General features: G+C 39.9%; 1 protein-coding gene across 2 annotated transcripts; it reads left to right on the top strand.

Annotated features, from left to right (window-relative positions):
* The first annotated feature begins 19,651 nt into the window (after positions 1-19,651).
* On the top strand, positions 19,652-23,967 carry LOC148877849 (uncharacterized). 2 transcript variants are annotated; one of them, XM_088945152.1, is made up of 7 exons: positions 19,687-20,099; positions 20,229-20,868; positions 20,991-21,211; positions 21,967-22,132; positions 22,669-22,754; positions 23,156-23,247; positions 23,352-23,967. In XM_088945152.1, the coding sequence occupies exons 2-7, from the start codon at positions 20,779-20,781 to the stop codon at positions 23,600-23,602; spliced, it is 906 nt and encodes a 301-aa protein (XP_088801278.1). In that variant the 5' UTR covers positions 19,687-20,099; positions 20,229-20,778; the 3' UTR covers positions 23,603-23,967. The 2 variants fall into 2 exon arrangements, with proteins under 2 accessions (XP_088801285.1, XP_088801278.1); XM_088945159.1 differs by lacking the exon at positions 20,229-20,868 and having other exon boundaries at positions 19,652-20,099.
* The last annotated feature ends 1,104 nt before the right edge of the window (positions 23,968-25,071 follow it).

Below are 25,071 nucleotides of genomic sequence, written 5' to 3'. Positions count from 1 at the left end.
ACTACACCAAAACCTGAACTACTATGACACAAAAAACTCTCATCAACATTCATCTTGAGCTTTGCTACTTCTGGTGCTTCCCAAAAAGAAGATTTTCTCTCACTCAGGCTTGGATGTTGAGGAGAAGAATCTTGCAATCCTGCTTGGGAAGTCATCACTCTCTCCCTCCACATCCTATAAGAAACTACAAGTGTAACTCTAGGAATTGGGTCAACATTCTAAAAAATTTTACCATTCTTAGCTTTCCAGATATTCCATAATAACAACAATGAGAAAGCAATCAATTCATCTTTTTTGTCTCTGTTTGTTAAACACATATCCACCCAAGTTGAAATCCAAAGGTTGAAGGACATAATCGATCCTCCTCTTATACTCATATAATTCAAGTGAGAACCAAACCAGGTAGCTTTTGCATGTTAACATTCAAACAGACATGGTTTTTGTTTGTTGATCACAAATTGGACAGATGCTGTCATTCGAGAGTTTTCTTTTATAGAGGTTCTCTCACTTACATTTTGAGAACATTTCCAAATAAAGGTTTTATTTTTGGATCAATTTTTACTTTCCAGATTTCAGTCCCATATTTACTGCATTGAGAGGGTCCAAGGTCCAAGGTTCAAAATTTTGCAATGTATTGGCCCTATATCAGACTGTTTCGGGTTTGTAATGACCGAAACGGTTCTGAAACAATCCTGATGCAGCCTCATACAAGTCCCCTTCTCTCTTATTAATTTCATTAAATTATATTTAAGGTCAAATTACCTTTCATTAATTATATATTTATTCCTATATTTAAATGAATTTCTCTCTCATTAATTAGTTAGTTACTTCTATAATTAAGGCATAATTTTAATTTGAATTTTAATTTTTTTGAAGGAAATGGCTAATTTCATTAATAATGCTCAGAAACTCAAATACAATCATGCGAGTACAAGCAGCAAACAAAAAAATAAAGGTAAACCCAAACAGATTGCAACAAATCCTGAGCACCAGGAGAAATTCTTGTAAGCACTCTGCAAACTGCACAAAAAGAAATGCCAATAAAGGAGGACCGACCTCCAACAGAGTCAAAACTCCACAAGAAACTCCCAAAAACGGGGATACACAGAAAAATTGCCAAAGTCACCCGTTCTATGGAAATTGCAACTAAAAACTTCAGAAATAAAAGGTGAAAAGAAGAGAGACAACTATTATCTTATCCAGGCTTGGACGTAACAGTTATCATGCAACATAAATCTCCTTCCAAAGCAAACTGTCCCTATGCCTGAGGCAAGAAAAAGCCACGTCCCCACTAAAAGAGAAGATGGTTCGAAAATAGTGCCAAAAACGGTTCCTCCAGTAACTGAAAGGCTGGATAGTGTCCGAGACTGAACGGAAACGATTAGGCTGCACCGGAAAGATAAGCCAAGAACAAAGAATAATCCTCCTCAATGAAGAACAACTCACAAGGAAGAGGATACGCCAAGAACAAAGAATAATCCTCCTCAATGAAGAACAAAGAATAATCCTCCTCAATGAAGAACAACTCACCAAAAAGCATCCCAAGGAAGAGGATACGCCCAAATGTCGCCATTCAGAGCGATTTTAGAAACGACCACATCTTCAGCCTTCCAGAAAATAAAGTCAATGAGGAACAAGTCGTAGAGGATGAACCACTTCTCAGAACAATGATCAAGCCATCGTAAGTAGAACCTACAACAGGGAGAAACCAAAGAAACAAGACAACAATCGACCAACAAAAGAAAACACCAAAAAAAAAAAAAACAAATAAAACAACAAAAGCACCCTATCTATCAAAAACCTTGCATCAAGTGATGCAAGAGGGATACTCGCATCGCTGATGCGAGAGGGAGACCCCTCCCATTTTGAATGAATGGCAAACTCTCTGGTTTCACGCGAACTCTCTAGTAGGCTTTAAAAACTAGAGGTTCACCACTAAGCCACGCCGACTTGCTTGCTATAGGTTTATGCATTTTTGTTTTTAAGTAAATTTTCTCGTTTTCTTAGTGTATGCTTATCAATAATTGTTAGAATTAATTATTAAAACTTTTGTATTAATAAATATTAAGATAAATTATATTGATTATTTTAAAACTAATGTATATCAATATACATTTTAGTTTTTTTTTTTTGTTTTTTCACGTTTTAGTTATTCCATCATTTGTCAATAGTTATTGTGTCTCGATATCTGGAATTTTATATAGACCATTAAATTATAGTTTTTTACTTTTAAATAACTTATTTATAATCATGTAAAACTTGTAACTATCGTTATTAATATATTTTTAGGATTTATTTGCGTTTTTTAGCATATTTATGCATATCTTGATTTTTCGTCTGTATCCATACATATCCAAAGTGTATCCCGATACATCTCTTAAAATTATCTTTCCAATACACCTTACGTTTCTGATACTTTAAATCTTGCCGAGGTCCCAAAAGCTAACTTACTATTTTGTGCTATTAAGGCATAGTACCCAGTTTTTACTGTGTAAAACCTTTTTGGATGAAAAGTCCATTTAAGTTTATCCTCCCAATCTCCCCTAGCTAAATTTATGCTCAGAATGTTTTTAGCAATTTCATCCCCAAAATTTTCCTCCACCAATCTTGTATTCCATTTTCTACCATCCTCCACCGAAATCCCTTACCCAAGTCAACTCTGGGTTATTTGTCCTAGGCCCTATAATTTTAAATGACTCAACCTATTTTAACTAAGGATCATCCCATATTCTAACTTTTGTACCAGAATTAACAGCCCAATAGGCCCCTTTTTGAAGGACTGATAAGCCTATATTTGTACATATTTTAATACCTCTAACTTGATAATTTTGGGTAGTAATGTTTTAGGAATTAGCATGGTATTGCACTAATTATGATGAAATTGTCTTGCAAGATGATTTGGAGTTTAATTGTGCAATTTTAAGAAAAAGTTCGATTTAATTGATCAAGATAATCATAGAGGAAGGACCATGCAGCAATGATACTCCATGATGTAGCCATGAAGGAGAGAATCCATTTAAATCGGATTTGATATGTATGCACAAAAATCAGAAAATTTCCTGTTTTGATATAGTTCTCGTATTTTGGGCATAACTTTCTACCTACAATTCGGATTGAGGTGATTCAAACGGATAATTAAAGCTAAGAGATAGGGTTACAACGCTTGTGTTTATCACTCAACCTAATTCCGCCGCCAACCAAGTGCAATTCGAACTACAAGTTTCGGGTCTGGCAGTTGGTAGGGCAGAAGAAATATGAATTCAACTGAGATAAAGACTAAGAGACCTAATTTGTGTTGAATTAGGAGTCTGCATTGAAAAGCAATTGAGGGGAGGCTGCACTATAATAAAGACCATAGACTCAAGGCAAATGGTCACATCCTTAGAGAGAATTCAGTAGAGAAAAGAAGAGAAAACAGTCTCAGCACATCAGAAGTGAAGAGAAAGCAATTTTAGCACGCCAAAAAAGAAGATGAAGCAATTTCAAAGGTTAAAGTTTTCTTGTTATTCTATTCATTCTTTGATGTGTTCTTGCTGTGTTTCCCCTTTAACTTTCTTGAGTATGTTGAATTTAATGATGTCTAACTAAACTTTCTTAGCTAGGGTTTGGATGGATTTTGATTTTAAAATTATATAGTTATTTGTTTAATTCAATTCAAGACTTTTATTATTTGTATGAGGAATTTTTATTGCTATGCTTAATGCTTTAAACGAATTGACCAATATTTTAATGATTTGATGATTCATGCATTATTGACCAAAGGATTGTTATGAATTAGATCCCTAGGCAATAAAAATGCATGATAGACTATGATATTGAAAGATGATTAGCTCATGTGTGGGAATTAATGAAGCTTAGTGAGTCAAATCCCCTTATACGATTAGAGGCTTCCAAAGAAATTAATACTTATTTTTCCTTTTGACAACCACTTAGAAATTTGATGGTAGAATTGGATTAATAAAGAATTAATATGACTTGAGAAAGCTTATTAATTAATTTAGGGAAATCCACCATCACATGCAATTAACTTTAATATACCATAGGGTAATTTCGGTCTTGATTTGGATTAAATAGATAATTATATAACCTTTATTTAATGAAATCTAAACCCTAGCTGCATTCACCCATCAATTCAGTTTTTATTAAATTCTTGGATTTGCATTAATTCTTTTAATTTTTATTCATTCAATTGATTCACGAGTTCAACTTAGGTTAGTTTAAAATTGATTTGGTACTGTGATCTAATCTCTATGGGATCGACACTTTTCTCATTGGAGAAATTTACCTGCTGCCTTGAGACCTCATCATAAGATTTGAGAGCATCCAAAATACTTTGCCCTTCCCCCATCTCTGCTTTAGAAAATATGTAACTGTCATCTGCAAAAAACAAGTGACAGATAATTGGACAGTTCCTAGTAATTGAATGCCATTTATTTTCTTTTGGGAAGCAAGCTTTGTGAGCTTTGCAGACAGAGTTTTAGAGAAAAGTAAAAATAAGTATAGTGACAAAGGGTCTCCCTGCCTCAACCCTCTTTCTGGGACAAACTTTTGACCAGGGATTCCATTGACTAAGATCCTATAAGATACAGTAGACACACATTTCATGACACAATTTACCCACTTTGCTCCAAATCCCATCTTTATCATGGTTTTTTCCAAGAAATTCCACTCCACCCGATCATTTACTTTGCTCATATCAAGTTTCAATGCCATCCAAGGAGTCCTCCCTTTGGCATTTTTCATAAAATGTTTAATTTCATGAGCTATCAAGATGTCCTATATGTATCTGCCTGGAGTAAAAGCACTTTGATTTACACTGATTAAACCTCCAAGAAGAGGCTTGACCCTATTAGCTAGGGCCTTAGCCATGATTTTATAAATGGAGTTGCAAAGGCTGATAGGTCTAAAATGAGTAGCTTCCTCCAGGTTTTTGATTTTTGTGATCAAGGCTATAAAGGTTTCATTAAACTCCCTAAGTAGATATCTTGACTCAAAAAAAAAAAAAACTTTAACAGCCTTAATCACATCAGCTCCAATAATTCCCCAAAACCTCTAAAAAAAAGTTTGGGAAACCATCAGGCCCTGGAGCTTTCCTGGAAGCCACATGAAATAGTGCCTCCTTTATTTCCTCATTTGTGACTTCTCTTTCTAACAGATCTCTCTCCTACCTCACTCAACCTGGTTGTGGCACAACTTAGAAAATCTTCTTGTTGTTCTGGCTTCGAAGAGCTAAAAATGCTCTTAAAATGGTTTTCCAACTCCTTAGATATTTCCTCTTCAGATAATAGCCACTCCTCATTAGCACCTTTGAGAGATGCTATTCTATTTCTACTACTCCCTTTTTCTATTGAGTGAAAACTTTAGTATTTTTATCTCCCGCTTGCAGCTATGGATAATAGCCACTCCCCATTAGCACCTTTGATAGATGTTATTCTATTTCTACTACTACTCCCTTTCGCTACTGAGTGAAAAATTTAGTATTTTTATCTTCCACTTGCATCTATGTCACCCTAGATTTTTACAACCACAATATCTCCTCTCTCTTTAGCCAGGAATTCATATTTGTTTCTAGGAAGTTTACTTTTTTTTGGTTAAACTCTTTCCCTACCTTTTTTCACCTCCTCACTAAGCAGGTCCTTGAATTCTTGAATTTTCTTTCTCACATTGCTAAAATTACCCTATTCCACACTTTGATTTTGTCCTTTAGAGCTCTACACTTATTCCCTAACTTCATTTTTCATTTGACTAGATCCCCTACTATTGCTTCCCCAAGTCTTCTCTAGTAGACCTCGGAACTCCTCATGGTCTGTCCACATCTCCTCAAACCTAAAAATTCTCCTCCTTGTGTTGTTCCTGGAATCGGTCTCTAGCAAGATAGGGAGATGGTTTAATCCTAGTTTGCAATTTGCAAATTGGTTTTTTGGCGTGCTGTCGTAAGCACCCAAAAATAAACCTCTACTCATAAAGATGGAATGTAGTAGTGCGAGTAGGGATCGTTCCCACAGAGAGTATCTAACCCAAATTATGTGCTACGTGAATCAAAGATGGAGAGGGGTGTATGTAACAAAAATCAGATTTAAAATAAGAAAAATCAGAATTAATAAAGAACGCAATTTAAATGAGAATTTAGGTAACTTCGAGTGCTGAAATTAATCAAGGAATAAATCTTGGTCTAAGATAACATCCACCATCAGAATTACACTACTGCTCATCGATGCAAAGATAAATCAATTCAGACTTTGAATATTCATCGTAGGAATTAATTTCCTGCATCTTCCTACTATCAATTAATCGGAAAACAAGCGATCATCTTAACCCTTACTACTGAACAACCCCTAAACAAGCGTTAAAGATTTAATCCAGCAATAGCATTAAGCATTAGAGATCAATGAAGCTAAACAACACAAGCACAAGCGGTTAAATTTAATTTAGTCAATTGTTCTTCCTAGGATCTAACGATTTCTGATGCAGAAAATCATTAAACCCTAGTTGCTTCGCAGATTAGAGGGATCAAACAATTATGGATTTGATATCTAATCTATCAATAGATTGTAACGAATAATAAAGTAGTAGGCCTTCCTAGCAATCAAATGAAACAATCATAGGTATAAACATAGAAGAACATTCGATATTCAAAGCATGAATTAAACAATAAAAACCAAATCAGATCTCACAATTTGGTGGATTCTGAGGCTTTTGCTTCCTTCGACCAAGTACAAGAGTTTAGCCACGCATGGTCATAGTGAAAACTCCAAGAAAATCAGAGAATGAAGAAGAGGGGCAGAGAAAAGAGAAGAGAAGAGAAGAGAGGTTTGGTTGCTCCCAATCTGCTTCCTTCTCTCTAACGTTGAGTGGTGCCTTGGATGCTAGTCTGCCCCCTTTATATAGACTTAGGAGGGAGCTGTCTCCTACTCCTCTAAGGAGTTCTTTCTTCATTGGGAGTTTAGTTCTCTAATAGATAATGCCTAGATTAGATCTAATCTACTCCTATCTCCTAACTGGTAATCTTAATCTCTTTTATCCTTCTAGAAAATAATAGAAAATTGAATCTGATATGACTCTTTGATGTTTCTTATTCTTGCATTCGTATTGGGATTCTTCAATGAACTGGGCTGCTGCAAGGCTTCTCTGCGAACTGGGCTTCTCTATGAATTGGCTTATACATTGGGCTCGAGTTTGACCTTAATGCAGTCCGAATCTATCAAAACTCAAACATAAAAGTTATAGATGTTTTCTTTATCTTTCCAATGCATCTTGAATCATCTCAATCGGAGTTCGGATGGGAGAGTTAAGCTCAGATTACTGCATAGCACCGAAACTTTGCAAAATTATCCGATTAGCCTTGTTTTTCACCCTACGCCTTCTTTCGTGCCCTAAATCGAAATACAAAAATAGTGAATCCAATTAGGTACTAAATAAGTGTAAAAGACCAAATATTAAGTAATAAAAATATGATTATTTTTATTCTCATCATTTTTCCATTGAGAGTTGATGGAGGGTGATTTGACCCGACCTCCTGAGCAGGTGACACGTGGACTTGATTCAACATAAGTGACAGCATAGCGCAACAGCTTGGCTACTCAGTGCAGCGAGCTTGCTAAAGCCCTCATGGGCCAGCTCGCTACATGACAACTCACTACTGAACAAGCTCGCTATGGCGCGAGCTCGAACACGTCGGTATGACAAAGGGGACACCAAGCTAAGTCTATCCCAACTCGCAAGCTAGGACAATCAGCTCATTCCAATCCTTATGCAAAAGGGCTGTCTCGAAGTCCTCAGACGAAATCACCTCGAGACGCCTCCAGTAGCTCGCTACAAGGCAGCTCGCTACAAGGCAGCTCACTATTAAGCGACGCAACATTTTCAAGAAGCTTCTTATCCGACAAGACCGGACTCGCCAAACTTAACCCACGTCTCCTGACTGACGGCACAGTCTCTGCCAGCACCAGCGGCCTGTGCCCATGTCTCTCGACAGGTGGCGGCGTGTCTGTCCTTTCCAGATCGTACCTTTCACTTGATTGGGCAATACCCTACAACGGTTGCTTGCGCAGCCCTAGCAAATAACGGCTGCGACAGAGGGCCAAAGATGGTTACATCCGATTTGACAGGGCATCAGTATTAAAAGGACCCCAATCCCCAAGGAGCAAAGGTATTGAACTTGCGCCATATGCACTCTTAGTGTTCCCATCGGGTGAGCTCCCCGGGAATTCTTCACCTCCCTCTTCTTCTCAGGTACCGTCTGTTGCCAGCTAGGAGCCAGGTCTCTACTAGCTAGGAGTGTCCGGATCACTCAACATCATTTGGCACCATCTGTGGGAAGCGCTTCAAGAAGCCTTTCTCCAATCTCTACAACTCTCAGAACTCAGCATCCATGGCTTCCTCCAGCAATGCCGGACGAGGTGCCGACCAAAATGCCTCTGAGGAGTGACATCAGCTTCCCACTATCTGCATTGGACAGTTCACTGTCCCCCTCTCTGTGGATGGAGTTCCCAGCCTAAATGTGCCTCAGACAGTGGCACCTGTGCACGCTCCACTTCCTTTCACGATTGGAACAACCTTCACTGAACCCTCCATCGTTCTTCCGATGACCAGCCAAAACCAACTTAAGGACCTAGTGCAGTGCATGCGAGCTATGCAGGCTCAAATGCAACAGTTTCATTTCAACTCTATCAGGAGCAAGTGTTGCATCAAGTTTCCCAATATCAGTATCAGCAGCAGTTTCCTCCACTGCCTCAAACCCAGTAGCCGCTTCCTCCTCGGCATCCGGCCACACAACAAGCCAAACCTTGCCATCAGAACGAACGTCCTTCTCACCGGGGAGAGACCTCGGCATCGTCTCAAGGCAGGAAGGAGAAGCAAGCTACCCCTGCCTCACAGCCTGTAGTTAGGTTGGGGGCCTCTCAGCCAGTTAGGCCCGCGTCGCCTCAGCATTCGCAATTCGATCTCCCGCTCACAGAAAATCAGTTCGAGGTACTCACTGCGGATTTTAGGCAAGGCCCCTTAGTTTGCAACTACCAGTAGCAGTCCGAGCCCAGGCCCATCGAGCTCGGTAACACAAAGGCTAGCAGTACTAACGCCGAGCCAGCAAAGAAACAACAGAGGTGCCATCGAGCTCGTCGAGCTACCACTCACGACCTGCCCGAGCTCAAGGGTAAGGAAGAGGTAAGCTCGGGTGAAGTAAAAGCTACTCCGCTTCTCTCAGTCCCATCCCCCTATCTTCAGAACTCCTTGTTGTTCCCATGCCCAAGGACTATAAAGTTCCCCTGTTGGATAAGTATGACAGATCCTTTGATCCAAATGATCATGTTGACGCTTTCCAGTCCCAGATACACTTGGTGAGGGCCAATGAGTCCTACATGTGCGTGGCTTTCTCCACCTCCTTCAAAGGGGTGGCCCGCATGTGGTACCGGAACCTCGCACCCGAATCAATAAGAAGCTGGGCGCAGTTCGCACAAGTCTTCACTTCTCATTTTGTCACCAGCAAACGGTGCCCTAGGACCCAGGAGAGCCTCCTTGGCATAGTCCAGAGGGAAGGAGAGTCTATCCGAAGTTATATCAAGTGGTTCAATGATGCTTGCCTACAGATACCCAACCTGGACCCCGCAGTTCGGCTCACTACGGCCAAGAGGGGCATTACGTACAAAGAATTCAAGTGGCATGTGGTTGTTAACCAGCCCAAGACTGTGATTGAGTTCCTCAAGCTCCTAGATCAGTTTATAGGGATGGAGGAGGAGATCACCCAGAAAGGTGAATAGGCCCTTAAGAAAAGAAAAAGGGAAACAAAGTCCTCAACTCAGGGTGATAGCAAGAAGAAGAAGGACCAAGCTCAGGGGCAAGACCAGGTCAGCCTTTCCGAGCTCCAACAACAGAGAGGACGGACTACACGCCCTTGAACGCAAAGTGGGCCGAGATCCTTATGGCGATCAAGGACGCCCCATATTTGAAGTGGCCACCTCGGTTGAAGGCAGATCATAGTGTAAGAAATAAGAATTTGTATTATAATTTCCATAAAGACCATGGGCATAGTATCGAAAATTGTAAAAACCTCCATGATGAGATAGAGGAGCTCATCCGTCGCGGATACTTAAAAAATTTTGTATAGAATAATAATAATAATAAAGCAGGTCGGCAGGGGGAGCATAGTAGATATGCTCCCGAATCCAGCAGGCAAGTAGAGCAGCCGTAGAGGCAGCCCCCTGAAGAAAGACCAGTTCGGGGAACTATTCATGTGATTGTCGGAGGTTCAATCGTTGCGGGCTGCACCTCGGCTACAGCTCGGACATCAGCTCGCGAGGCCACCAAGGACGGAAGACCCGATCTTCTTCATAGAGGATGATGCGTGCGGGGTCCACTACCCCCATGACGACATGCTCATCTTACAGATAAAGATTAATGACTTTGAAGTCAGGCGTGTCCTCGTCGACTCTAGCAACTCGGCAGACATCCTTTTCAAAGCAGCATTCGACAAACTTTAGCTCCAGGAGAGCGATCTCAAGCCTACAAGCACTCCCTTGGTAGGTTTCAGCAGAGAGGAAGTCAGGCCCCTAGGAAGAGTCATCGTACTTGTGGAGGTTGGCACTTGGCCTAACATGGTAAGGCTCAATGGTGATTTCTTGGTGGTCGCGACTCCCTCCTCGTACAATGCCATAGTAGGTTGGTGGTCTCCACCTACTATCTGGCGATGAAGTTCCCTACGGACTTCGGAATTGGGGTGGCGTGAGGCAATCAGCTTGAGTCCCGCAAGTGCTACATCACCGCCCTTAAAGGAAAAGCCAAGGTGGTAGATGAGGAGCGAAGTAGTGCGAGGAGCGAGCCACACCCACTGAAGAAACTATCTCCATCCTGGCATCAATAGAGGACCCAGCTCAGACACTTCAGATTGGCGCTTCTATTGAGCAGCCTCTACGATCCCAATTGGTATGTTTTTTACTTGAAAATTTAGATTTTTTGCATGGTCTACGGCAGAGATGCCCAGCATAGACCCTAGCATCATAACTCACAAGCTTAATAATGATCCTGTAGTTAGGCCCGTTAGACAAAAGAAATGCAACTTAGCACCAAAACGATGGAGAGCAGTTAACAAGGAGGTTGGGAAGCTCCTCATAGCCAACTTTATAAGAGAAGTCCATTACCCAAGCTGGGTGGCCAACCCCGTTCTAGTAAAAAAGGCTAACGGTAAATGGTGCATGCGCGTTGATTATACCAACCTGAGCCAAGCTTGCCCAAAGGACTGCTTCCCACTCCCCAGGATCGATCGTCTGGTGGACGCGACCTCAAGGCATGAGTTGCTGAGTTTCTTAGATGCCTATTCGGACTACAACCAGATCAGGATGGACCTAGCTGATGAAGAAAAGAGTGCCGTCATAACTGAGCTCGGCCTGTACTGTTACAAGGTCATGCCCTTTGGGTTAAAAAATGCCGGGGCAACCTTTCAGAGACTTGTAAATAAGTTATTTGAGCCATTGATTGGTAGAAAAATAGAATGTTATGTAGACGACATGGTCGTCAAAACCCAATTTTCACATGATTTAATACAAGATTTGCATTCAGTTTTTAAAATTTTGCATAAGTTTAACATGAAATTGAATCCGAATAAGTGTCTTCGGTGTTAACTCGGGTAAATTCCTAGGGTACATCGTTAATCGGCATGGCATTGAGGCTAACCCAGACAAAATTAAGGCTATCCTTTAAATGAGACCACCCCAAAAATTGAAGGAGGTTCAGAAATTGAATGGCCATATAGCCGCTCTGAGCCGTTTCATGTCCAAATCGACAGATCGCTGCTTGGCTTTCTTTAAGGCAATAAAAAGCAAAGGCTTTGAATGGACCGAAGAGTGTCAGCTTGCGTTCGACGAACTCAAAAGATACCTCGCCAGCATTCCAGTCTTAACCCAACCCAAAGAGGGTGATGTTTTAGAGTTGTACCTCTCGGCAAGTGATGAGGTGGTCAGCTCGGTACTAATAAGAGAAGTAGATCGGGTCCAACAACCCATCTACTATGTTAGTAAAGTGTTGCAGGGAGCAGAGACGAGGTATCCAGAGATAGAAAAACTGGCCTATGCACTAGTCATTGCAGCCCGGAAGCTCCGTCCGTACTTTCAAGCTCACACTGTCATCGTCCTTACCAACAAACCTTTGAGGCAAGTCCTGCTCAAGCCCGAGGTCTCCGATAGGTTGACGAAGTGGGCCATCGAGCTCAGCGAGTACGATCTCTAATACAAGCCACGAACTACTATCAAGGCCCAAGCCTTAGCAGATTTTGTCGCAGAATGCACCTTTAGCTCCGAAGTCCCCAGGCCGGTCGAACACAAGGCCCCCAGCTTGGGTGAGCCTGAGGTTCCCAGGCCGATTGAGCTCGAGCACCATGAAGTAGCAACCACCGCACCATCTCTTCTAGTAGTACCAAGTGCGAACTGGGATGAGGAACCATGGATCCTTCACATAGATGGCTTGTCAAACCAGTAGGACAGCGGAGCTGGGATCATTCTATACGGGGCAAGCGGTGTGAAACTGGAGTATGCACTACGCTTTGAGTTTGCGGCATCCGACAATGAAGCGGAGTACGAGGCGTTACTAGCCGAGCTAGCTCTAGAAAACGAAGTGAAAGCCAAACACATTATCATCTGTAGTGATTCTCAGCTCGTGGTCAACCAAGTTACGGGTGGGTACGAAGCTCGCGAGCCAACCATGATCGCTTACTTAGCCAAAATAAGAAAGGCTCTACTTAACTTCTAGTCACACTTCATCCGGCAGATCCCGAGATCAGAGAACGCTAAGGCCGATGCCCTCTCCCGGTTAGCCAGGACCAGTGATAACACCATGAGAATCGTGTATATAGAGAACTTGTCTCGGCCTAGCATTCTCGGGGGGGCAGAGGAGGTCGCTCCCATCGTTCAAGCAGAGTCGAGCTGGATCGATCCGCTCACGAACTTCCTACTACACGGGACCCTCCTTGCAGTTTGTAATGCCGCTAGAAGGGTAGAGCGTTAGGCGGCCAAATACATCATAATAGACAAAAGGTTATACCAGAGGTCTTACACGCTCCCCTATTTGCGCTGCTTGCGACCTTCCGAGGCCGAGCTCGTGCTCCGCGACAATCATGAGGGTCTGTGCGACGGACACTTGGGAGGCAGGGCCCTCACCTAGAAAGCGCTACGACAGGGGTACTACTGGCCAACAATGAAGGCAAATGCGATCGAGCTCATCAGAAGATGTGACAAGTGCTAGAAGCACGCTAACATCCACCATCAGCCCGCTGTCGACCTTAAGTATCTCACCAGTCCATGGCCTTTCGCACAATGGGGGATCAATATACTCAGACCGTTTCCACCAGCGACAGGCCAGAGGAGGTTCTTAGTGGTGGCAGTTGATTATTTCACTAAATGGGTAGAAGTTGAACATCTCGTAACAGTCACGGCGCGAAATGTGCAAAATTTCTTTTGGAAGAACATAGTGTGCCGTTTCAGACTACCTTGGGTACTGATCTCTGACAACGGTAAGTAGTTTAAGGACATTAAATTCCAGAACTGGTGGCAAGACATGGGAATTCAACAGAACTTAACCTCAGTGGCACACCCTCAAGCAAACGGTCAAGCGGAATCACTTCCAATACTCTAGTTCTATCACTACATGGAATGAGTTGAAGAAGCTATTTCTTGAGAAGTCCTTCCCTGCCTCATGAGCTGCTAATATCAGGAAGGAAATTTGTGGGATAAGACAATTCAATGGGGAAACTCTCTATGAGTATTGGGAGTGATTCAAACAACTATGTGCCAGTTGTCCACAATTCAATGGGGAAACTCTCTATGAGTATTGCCGATGGATAGAAGTATGATTGATGCAGCAAGCGAAGGTGTGTTGGTGAATAAAACTCCTACTCAAGCAAGAGAATTAATCTCAAACATGGCAGCCAATGCACAACAGTTCAGCAATAGACAGGAACCCGTTCCAAGGAGAGTCGATGAGGTAAGCACTTCTTTCATTGATCAACGATTAGATACCCTCACCTCTCTCGTGGAAAAACTGGTTGTCGGCCACGTACAACAGATAAAGACTTGTAGCATTTGCTCAACTACAGGTCATCCTACTGGCATGTGCCCTACACTTCAAGATGAACCCTACGAACAAGACAATGCTGTTGGAGGGTTCCCATAAAAGAGATACGACCCCTATTCGAATACGTATAATCCAGGATGGAGGGATCACCCTAATCTTAGCTATGGAGTCAATCCCTTCAATTTCCAACCTAGACCACTAGCTCCACAACATGCACCTCCCAGACCAGGTATGTCTTTGGATGAAATTGTAAAAGCACTTGTAGCTAATACCCAACAATTCCAACAGGAGACAAGGACAAGCATCCAAAACCTAGAGAATCAGGTGAGCCAATTGGTAACTACTGTGAGTCGATTGGAATCTCAAGGATCAGGAAAACTACCCTCACAGACCATAGTCAACCCTAAGCAGAATGCTAGTACAATTACTTTAAGAAGCAGAAAGGAGCTGAATAGGCATAGGAAGGAAGTTCCTAAGAATACAATTGAAGAAGAAATAGAAGATGAAGCACCACCACCCCAAACTCAAGATCCAAGCGGTGAACAACCCCAAGCCATAGTGACAACTCCACATTTTCCTAGCCGATTTGCAAAATCCAAGAAGGAGGAGCAAGAGAAGGATATTCTTGAGACATTTCGCAAGGTTGAGGTAAATATTCCCCTACTTGATGCAATTAAGCATGTACCTCGCTATGCTAAATTCCTCAAGGAGTTATGCACTACTAAGAAAAAGCTAAAGGGTATGAGAAAGTCCATATAGGGGAGAATGTTTCAGCAATCCTCCAAAAGAAATTACCTCCTAAATGCAAGGATCCAGGTATGTTTTCTATCCCTTGTAAGACAGGAAACATTAAGATCGAAAGAGCAATGTTAGATCTAGGAGCTTCGATAAATGTCATGCCCCATTCTATTTACACTACTTTGAACCTTGGGCCATTGAAAGAATCGAGTGTGACTCTACAACTTGCTGATCAATCTTCTACATATCCAAAGGGGGTTTTGGAGGACGTGTTAGTTCAAGTCAATGATTTGGTCTTTCCTACTGATTTTTACGTGATTGATATGAAAGAAGATAATTCTTCCAATTCAACTCCAATTTTGTTGGGAAGACTATCTCTTAAGACATCCAAGACCAAAATCGATGTGCATAAGGGGACACTTATCATGGAATTTGATGGTAAGATTGTTAAGTTTAATATTTATGATGCCATAAAATATCCTACTGATGATAATCCTGTTTATTCTGTTGATGTGATTGATTCTTTAGCACATGAAGTTTTTGAACTTGGTGAGAAGGAGGGATTCGGAATTTCCATTACTAAGCATCCTGAGAAAGAGGAGTCAACCTTGAGTTCTAAATTGCAGGCCCCTATTTCAGATTTGAACCCACCCATGGTGGATGAAAGGGGAGAACACCAGAAATTGCAACTACAAAAGTTAGAGGATCTGATTTATGATGATTAAAAATAGGGAAGTTTGTTTTTCTTTTTTTTCTTCTTGTTTTCGCATTTATAGTTTAGTTATTTCCACCTTTTCCTTGCATTTCACCTTACATTGGGGACAATGTAAGTTTGAAGTGGGGGGGGGGGGAGTATAGGATCTGATAATTGATTTTTATTTCAGTTCAAAAAAAAAAAACTCAACTCTTTTGGAATCAATTGAAATAGTGTTTTGGAAAGATTCTTGTGAATTGAGTAAAGAAATATGATCAGGGAGTACACCATTCATCTGAAACCATCCCTTTTAAGCTAGTCCTAAATTAAGGTTTAAGTAAATGAAGTAAATATTTTACCATTACTACAAATTGGTAGGACGGAGCATAAGATACACCTACCAGCCAAGAAAATCAATAGTAGGATGGAGCATAAAATGCACCTACTAGCTAGCATTTCAAATAGTAGGATGGAGCATAAAATGGACCTACTAACCAAGTAATCTTAAAAGTGAGATGGAGCATAAAATGCATTCACTTCCACCAGAAAAAAAAAAAGAGAGAAAGGAAGTAAAAATGTTTTCCCTAGTTTACTACCTGATTTGTAGTAGTAAAGAAGGGATTGGCTGATAGATGAGTTGAGTATAACTTGATCGTATTAACTTAACAATTCACAATAACCGACCTAGGATCTTTGTGAAAAAAGATGAAGGAAGATTGAGTTTAAAGTCTGGTAGAATAGTTTGCTTATTTTGCTTGAATTTTGTCTTGCCCGAGGATGGGCAAGGTCTAAGTGTGGGGGAATTTGATGAGAATGAAAATTATCATATCTTTATCCCTTAATATTCAGTCTTTTATACTTATTTAGTAACTAATTGGACTCACTATTCTTATATTTTGATTTAGGGCACGAAAGAAGGCGTTAGGTAAAAAACAAGGCTAATTGGGTAATTTTGCATAGTTTCGGTGCTGCGTGGTAACTTGGGCATAACTCTTCCATTTGGATTCCAATTGAATTTGAGATGCATTGGAAAGATAAGGATAAACTCTACAACTTTCATGTTTTGAGTTTTGATAGATTCAGACTGTATCAAGGTCAAAATCGGGCCCAAAGTCTCTGCGAATTCGTAGAGAATCCCAATTTGTAGAGAGGCCCAGATTGCAGCAAAGCCCAATTCGCAGAGAAGCCCAATTCACAGAGAAACCCCAGTTCGTTGGAGAAGACCAGCCCAATTCAACATGCAATAGTAGGGCCCACTCATCATTCCTAATAGAATCCAGCTAAGAGTCTTAATCAGATCTTATTTTTATTGTAATCTTAAAGAAAGAAAAGAGTTAGAGTCCAACTTAGTTAAGAGTTTCTATTTAGAGATAAGGATAAGATTAGATTTGAATTAAGCCTTATCCCATTAGGAGATAAGACTTTCCATTTTTGAGAAGGAACTCCTTAGAGGTGTTGGAAACAACCCCTTCCCCTAAGGCTATATAAAGGGGGTTCGACTAGCACTCATGGCACTCAATCTTGGAAACAAAAATTCAGCAAGAAGGGAGGAAGAAAGCATAATACACCCTCATCATCTGGAAGCTGCGATTTCTACATGAAGTGTGTATAAGCTTTTGATTTTCTAGTTGAAGGTTAGGGAAGTTTGATTTTATAAACATTGTGAAATCTAATTGATTTTTATTTCAGTTCATTGTTTATGGGTATTCATATGTTTTCTGCGATTTCCTGTGATGATTATTTTTATTGATTAAGCAAGAAGGATCCCTTGCTCATTCAGTAAGAATAATCTATGGCCGATTGAACCATCAATTTCGTATATGATTGGTAGGTTTAATCATGGTGGCAACTAACATAAATTGATTATGGACAAGTTTTCGATTTATGTTAGGAGGATATATGATCTGATTTAAACGGTTCGAGCTTGTGAGATCGTTGACTAGAATTGGGTCTCCCCCCTCTTAATGCTATTAATAGATTAAATCCTAAGAGCTTGTTAGAGCTTGTTAATGGCTATAACCAATTTATTCATAAACATATGAATTTATCCTTGCATCGATGATCAATGATAAGAATCAAGGCTGAACTTGTCCCTTCAACCAGAAGCAACCTCCCATCGATTTAATCCATGTTTTATTTTATTTTATTTTATTTTCCTTGCTTTTATAACAACTCCTCTATTTTCTTTTCTCTTGGAAATAAATCCACCCAATCCTTGTGGAGACAACTTTGCTCATCACTATCTACAAAAATATTTAATTTGAGCAGGACATTTATCTTTGGTTGGATTTGACACCCACCAATAGTCTTACACTTAACCTCTCAGCCCATAATGATCAAACACTGTCCGACAAGAGAGGACCTCTCCCTTGGCTGCAAGGAACAATGTTGCACTCTCTACTTACATGGATCATGGGAATTAAAACCTTTTGCATACATTTTGAAACCATAATATTTATATGTATATCTCTATATAAATATATTTTGCAAAACAAATTTCAACGGTTAAAATCGGTTGCCGACAACTTTGGTTTCCATCAGAGAGAGTGCATCCCTGATCATTCACTTTGTCCGACAAAGGGGCTGATCCTGCCACTATGATCACCCACTCAGATGAATTCTCGGATTGTCCCAATATACCCCCGTTTTGGCCCCATCTAAGGATCTCACCGATTGGTATATCAAAGACAGCCCAATCCGACACCTAGTGCAGTATCATAATCGAGTCTAGGGGTTAGGTGTAACATTCCAGTTTTGCCCATTTATCTCCAAGGCCCAGGGCAATACTGGAATTCTGGTATGGTTCAGTGTTTTAAGAAAACCTACACTGCATGTACCTCAGGTCTCACCCTGGTAGCTGAGACAAGTCACCCCAACTAACTTGGCGGTACATCAGTGTCAACATTGGCAGGATAAATCTCCCCAGATCTATCCAACGGCTGTAAAGATTCTAAACTAACACGAGTCTCATATGTGTCCAGTTTAAGGGTATTACACAGAAACACACCACAATAACATGAATCAATTATGTACTTTATTCATTTACATTAAATGTCATAAGGTAAATCATTCTGATTGGAGATAAGGACATACACTGTCTAACAGAGCCATGGTTCCTGGAGTAGGAATCTCTTCGCCTCCCTATCTTTTTTAAAGCATATCCATATTTGCTCTCCCTCCAACCATTTCACCTCATAGCTGCCATTTGATAAAAAATGCCTAACTTTTTGAGTGATTGCATGTGCATTCATTCTTCTATCCGCCACCACTTTGCCATACAAAGCTTTACTGCATGTGCTTTGGAGTGCTTTTAATCGCTTCTCCATCCTACTCTCTTCCTGATCGCTAGTCTCCCTTCGCTCCATTGTATGCAAATCTTCATGCCGCGCGATATGAGATCTCCCCTCTAAATAGTTCTACTAACACTCTCTCGAGCAAGCAAATGCTCTCTCATAAACTCGCCAATGCTCTCTCGAGCAAGCAACAGCTCTCTCACTTTTCCATATCATAGTCGAATATCCTTATATCTTTACCATTTACAACATTTACTTATATCCCGCAATGAAGGAAGCTGTTGATTTGTTTTGCCGCCCAAAAAAATTTCCCTTCTTGACAGGTGGCAAATTATTTAGTATAAGTTTGAATAAGTATTGTTTGCTGCCCCCCAGAATCCAACTTTACGGGTGGCGACCGTCAAAATGGTATTAATCCAGGGGCCACTACCCTCGAGCTCTAGCCAATTACCGCAGTTTAGTCAAGGTGGCATAAATCCAGCGGTAGCGGTAGGACCCCCACCGCCGGACTGTTTGGCTTCAGGCAGGTGTTGTTTCCGTTATCTACTCGCCCCCTCTACTCAACACGAAGCAAAATAAACAGGCCTCCTGTAGAGCTGTTACATACTATTAACAAATTGTTAAATTCACGCGCTTATCCAAACTTCAAGATTTTCTTTTGGTTAATTATTTATCGAACAAAAAAAGAGTTAACAAATCAAAAGCGTGAATTTAAAAAGCTTTAAGGAGGAAAATATCATAAATAAATTTAAACGGTTGAGATGTTGCCGAGAAAACGCGGCAAATCGAACTGTTGTGTTCTGTGGTGTTACTGTTTTTCACCGGTTTTGATTTTAGTTTATTTTTGCTATATCGGTGATAGAGACTACATTGACTAATAAATTCTCTCAGAAGAGAAAAGCCAATGGAATGGATATTACAGTCTAGACACGGATTCAATTTTAGAAAAGTTGGTGTTTTTGATTCACAGAGAGAAGAACTTAAAAGGGTCCGTCCGTTAACCTGGCTTCTTCACATTGTATCTCGATTCTGGTCTCTATTGTTTCTTCCCGGAAGGGAAATTTTGTGGCTGAGAATAAGATCTCTGAAGTTCCAATAGAATGATTCTGATTCCGTTGTTGCTGATCATTTCGTAACCTCTGCTTTATAAGAAAGTTCTGTATCTGTGGGATCATCTTTTAACCGACTTCAATCCCGGGAATCAATCCACCTTTAAGCAGAATATCTGCGTTACTTTTCGTATTGAAAGCCAAAATAAAGCGAAATAGTTAGCACATCAGAAAAGCTGATTCTGGACGACTCTGGACTGCGAAACTGAGGTTCGTAGGTTTCTGGGTTGATTTGCTTTCTTTTTCCCCTTTTATATTTTGAACCTATCCTACAATTCTTGTACCTAGAGCTGTCGAATTTGGCTCTGAAACTGTAATCCTTTTCTTTCTTCTAAAGAGTGGTCGTGATTTTCGGATTAAAGAATCCAAGCATTTTCCACTTTTCCTTGTGGTCAGTGGATTTGTTCACGTTTAAGAACAGAGGCTCTAAACCCTCATTACCTTCTACGAAGGAAGAAATTTCTCGAGTCCTTAAAACAAGGAGAGAGCTGTTGAGTTTTCTTCAAGAGTGAAGAACATAGAAGCAAATTTACTTCTTGTTGCCGTTTCCTCTCTGTAAATCAAAGTTGGACAAGAATCCACGACACCGTTTGGATTTTATTGAGTGTAAGAGTTGGAGTCTCCGATTTCAGGTTTTTTCGGTGTGCCAACGTTTTTGCTAAGTAACTCTATTTTAAAATTTTAATTTTATATATAGTTAGCTGTTGAAAGTAGAAACATCAGAGAACAGAACTCCCAAGGAACAACTTCCCCTCTTTTCAGCGCCCTAAAAGATAAAAACTCTCTCTCTCTCTCTCTCTCTCTCTCTCTCTCTCTCTCTCTTCCTCTGTTTCGCGGGGAGGAGACCCTCTCGGGCTCTGTATCCCTCTCTCCCTTCTTCTCTCAAACCATGATCTTTGAGAGAAGATCAATGCAGTCAAACCTGGAATGCTTTCTGGATTGTACGACACCCATCGTTCCATCACAATTTCTACCCAAGGTTTGTTTTATTTATCTCATCTCTTTTCTTTTCATTCTCTGCTATGGGCGAATTACTACTGGGTTTTTCTTTTTTTTTTTTTTTTTTTCTTTAGTTCATGTGTTTTCCTCATCTTTTTGCAGACTGCTTTGATGAACCTTAATCGGCTTTGGCATCCATGGGACAGAGAAACAGTAGAGTATTTCACCTTGGGAGATCTCTGGAGTTGTTATGGTGAATGGAGTGCTTATGGTGCTGGAGTTCCGATCATATTAAAGAATGGTGAAACTGTTATTCAGTACTACGTTCCTTATCTGTCAGCAATCCAGATCTTCACAAGCCATTCATCCTTGAACGGTTTCCGGTAACATTTCGGTTTCTACAATCGTGCTTTCCTGTCTTTCCCTGTTTGCTAGAGCTTCTTCTGTGTTTTAACTATATGAACAGAAATTGATTTAGAATGTGATTTTTTTTTCTTTGTGTGAGTTCCAAAACAAATTAAAACCATCTGGTCTGATGTTCTTGAATTTCCAGTTTGAAAAACATGTTTTTGTTTTAAATCATATAATATATCTCATCTTCTTTCATCTTTCATGGTTCATACAACATCTTTACTCCAACATTTGTTTTTGTTTTAAAAAACATCCTTTCATGATTTTTTTTTTTTTAACAAAACCAACTTGTTTCTGTTTCCCAAAACAAAAGCACTCTTCAAGAACATGTTTTTGTTTTTCGCTGATGTGGAAATTTTAAAAACAAAAAGCATTCACGTTGTGCAACACCCCCTTAAGTTGATACTAGTTGAAGTATCGACGAAAAGAGATAGCACGGATGACCCTTAGCTACTCAAATCACGCATTCAATGTCAAGATTTTGATCTCTTAACCTCCATTGCATTTTATTTGTGTATTGGTTTCTGATATTCCATTTAAGATCTAGTTGATGACCCTTCACCTACAAAGGTTGCTGCATTTATTCTTAAGGGGTTATTTTATATAACCTTTTTAAATGGGCATGTCAAATGGGTCATGCCTTGATTGATGAGCCACCTTTGATTTACATCAGTTGAAAGCAGAAGATAGAGAACAGTATAAGAGATTCCTTGAGTGATTCCTGCAGTGAGGAGAACGAAAATGACAAGTTGTGGAGATGGGATGGTGGTTCCTTTGAGGAATGTGGGCATGATCAAGAGAACTCTTGGCATCTGAGTGATAGATTGGGCCATCTTTGCTTTGAGTATTTTGAGAGATCAGCTCCTTATGGAAGGGTACCTCTCATGGATAAGGTACACTTATCTACCAAAGTACTAATGCTTCTCTCTCATTTATCTTAGCTCAATCTCTTGCATTCACCTTTTATTTATCTTGGGCCATTAGTTTTAGAGCAAATCATCCTCGAAGTGTTCATTTTACTGTAATTAGAATGTATAAATAATCGCTCTGGTTGTAGATTTGTTAGAATCTTTTAATATCCTTTGCACCGAAAGAGCATCATAAGCATTATCTGATAAAGTTTTGACTTTTCAAAAAAGAATTCATCTTTTTTTGACTGTGCCTTTTCTGAAAATTCTTGGCTAACTTTATTCTATATTCTTTTGTTGTACTTTCTAGAATTTGGTTAGAATATGTATTCTTTCTTTTGATGCTGTCCCATTAGCATATGATGTTGTTGCTAAGTTATAATCCTGAATTCTCTGCTCTTTTCGATTGGGAATTGGCCAAAATAGTCTTAATCATCTTTGTGAAAATTTCCCTGATTGGGCCTTCTCTTCTATAGTCATCACTCATCACTGACCACCTACCTCTTTACTTTATGTTTCAGATCAATGAACTAGCTCAAAGATTTCCGGGATTAATATCACTAAGGAGTATAGATCTTTCACCAGCTAGTTGGATGGCAGTTGCTTGGTTGGTTGATATCTCTCTTTCTCTCATTTGAACATATAAAAAATATTATAGTCCTACAGACCTTTGATTTATATAAGCGATGATGCACCAGTAGGAAATCTTAGCTAACCATACTTGTTTTGGATTTATTTCATTGATTGCCTATTGTATTCTCCCCTGTCAAACAACTGTTTGGCAATTGTTCCCAGCCATCCTACAGATTGAATGTGTGATCATCCAATCAGGCTTTCTTTACACAACTTTAGGAGGTATGGGATTGATGGCATTGAATTAAACCATCAATCCTCTAATCCAGCCCACCATAAAAATTGTAGTTGAATGCCTTTTCATTTCCCCAATCCTCTGACCTCTGCAGCTAAGCAAAGTAGTGAAAGTACTAATGACTGGATTAATTTGTTCAGGTACCCAATATATCACATTCCTACAGGGAGAACTGTAAAGGACTTGTCTGCTTGTTTTCTTACTTTCCACACGCTTTCATCTTCTTTCCAAGGTTATTTCCACTCTCTTTCCCTTAAAATTTTTTATAAGTTCTAGAGACATGTTGCATGCTTGCTAGTTCTACACCATCTGATTCTGATGTCCACTCCAATACAGAAATGGAGGAGGCCGAAGAAGATAAGGGGAGTGCTGCCCACAGGAAGCAAAAGGAAGGTGAAGAAGGTATAGTTCTCCCACCATTCGGTCTAGCTACTTATAAGATGCATGGAAGTGTGTGGATCTCAGACGAGAGTGGTCGGGACCAAGAAAGGTTGCTGTCATTGTTGAGTGCAGCAGATTCGTGGCTAAAACAGCTAAGAGTTCAACACCACGACTTCAATTACTTCACTGGGATTCGCTATCGATGACATCGCAGAACCTTTCTTTCCATTCAAATTAGGCCTAACCACCAAGTAAGGAAATATGCAACGGAAAGCCAATCTTTCTTGGCTTTGCTTTAGTCCATGCTTGGGAGGGGCCCATGCGTGTGGATGATTTCCATTCTCATCAACTGGGAGCTTCAGTGGTGGGCTCCATCAGCCTATCTGTGGGGTGTATAATCTGTTGAGTGGGTTCTTTTTCCCTTTAAGACTTCCAAAGTTTACAGGAAATATGTTCAGAAAGCGAGACCAGAAAGGGGAGAGAGAGAGGGAGAGAGAGAGTCTTGGGCCATAAAATTTGTATGGATGATTTACTTAGTTGTTGCAGCGATGGAGCCATGGGGCATTTTATATCTTTTTCTTGCTACTTTCCCGTGTAGTTCATACAAGATGGGAATGCTATCAGGTATATCACATAATTAGTAGTGCAATTGGAATATCACGCAGGTTAGTTTCGTAGTTTTCAAATCCTTCTATTGGTTTACATTGCAAATTCAACCAAGCTGAAAAATGATGCAAATGCCCGATTTCTGTAAGTGCTCAACAAAATATAATTGGTATTTTCTAGGCCGGCTGTTTCTGCATTTTGGGCATTCAAATGGTTGTTTAATATCTGTTTGAACTGCAAGTTTTTTTTTTCTTTCAAAAATAGTTTTGGCTAGTTTTGTTGGTGATTTACATTTTGTGCATAGCTTGATAGGTTGGTTTGCAGTTAGGGTTGCAAATAAGTCTGATCAGATCCGATTCGAAACCGAATTTGATCTGATAAAGTTGATTCGGATACCTCATTTTACCCCCCCCCCCAAAAAAAAAAAAAGAAAAATATCAAATATCCCCAGTCCACTCTGCCACGATCCGATCCAAACCTTTAGTTATAAAATATTATGAGGGCATTCTTTTTTCAGATTCTGTTTCCTATTGACCAAGAATTCCATGTTTTTATTCAGATTTTGTTTCCTATTGACCAAGAATTCCATGTTTTTATTCAGATTTATGTGGGGACCAGGGAAAGATTATTTTTCTAGGTATATCCATCTCCTAGGTGGGTAAATAACTTTCCCACTTAGGGGGAAGTTGTCAACACTTGAATGGGACAAAAATATATTTTTTAATAATGGATTTTTATGGATAAAATAGTCATTGTATTATTTAAATGAAAAATAAGAAAGTATGGGTAAGTGCACTTACCCGAGTAAGTGTTTCCTAAGAAAAACTTACTCAGTTAACTGCATTTACCTAGGTAAATAACTTACCGAAAAGAGAATGGGGCCTATATATTATTTAGGTCTATATGTTTTATATGTAAATTCTATATACTATTTATATAATTATGTATTATATATTGTAATATATAATATACTATTTATATTATATCATCAAGTTTATTTTATTATAATTCTAATTGGATCGGATATCCAATAACATATTCAAATTCGAATTCAAATCATACTCTTAAA

This window comes from Nelumbo lutea, chromosome 1 (genome assembly GCF_056320005.1).
Source record: "Nelumbo lutea isolate HS-2025 chromosome 1, American lotus-T2T, whole genome shotgun sequence".
Lineage (NCBI taxonomy): Eukaryota > Viridiplantae > Streptophyta > Magnoliopsida > Proteales > Nelumbonaceae > Nelumbo > Nelumbo lutea.
The sequence above is the reverse complement of the archived record's forward strand: the minus strand, read 5'-3'. Positions and strand labels throughout refer to the sequence as shown.

Excerpts from the sequence above, each read along its gene's own strand:
- LOC148877849 (XM_088945152.1), top strand. The coding sequence starts at position 20,779 with ATGATCTTTGAGAGAAGATCAATGCAGTCAAACCTGGAATGCTTTCTG. Across the intron at positions 21,212-21,966 it reads TCATCCTTGAACGGTTTCCG|TGAGGAGAACGAAAATGACA; the intron begins GTAACATTTCGG and ends TGATTCCTGCAG. Across the intron at positions 22,133-22,668 it reads GGGTACCTCTCATGGATAAG|ATCAATGAACTAGCTCAAAG; the intron begins GTACACTTATCT and ends TTTATGTTTCAG.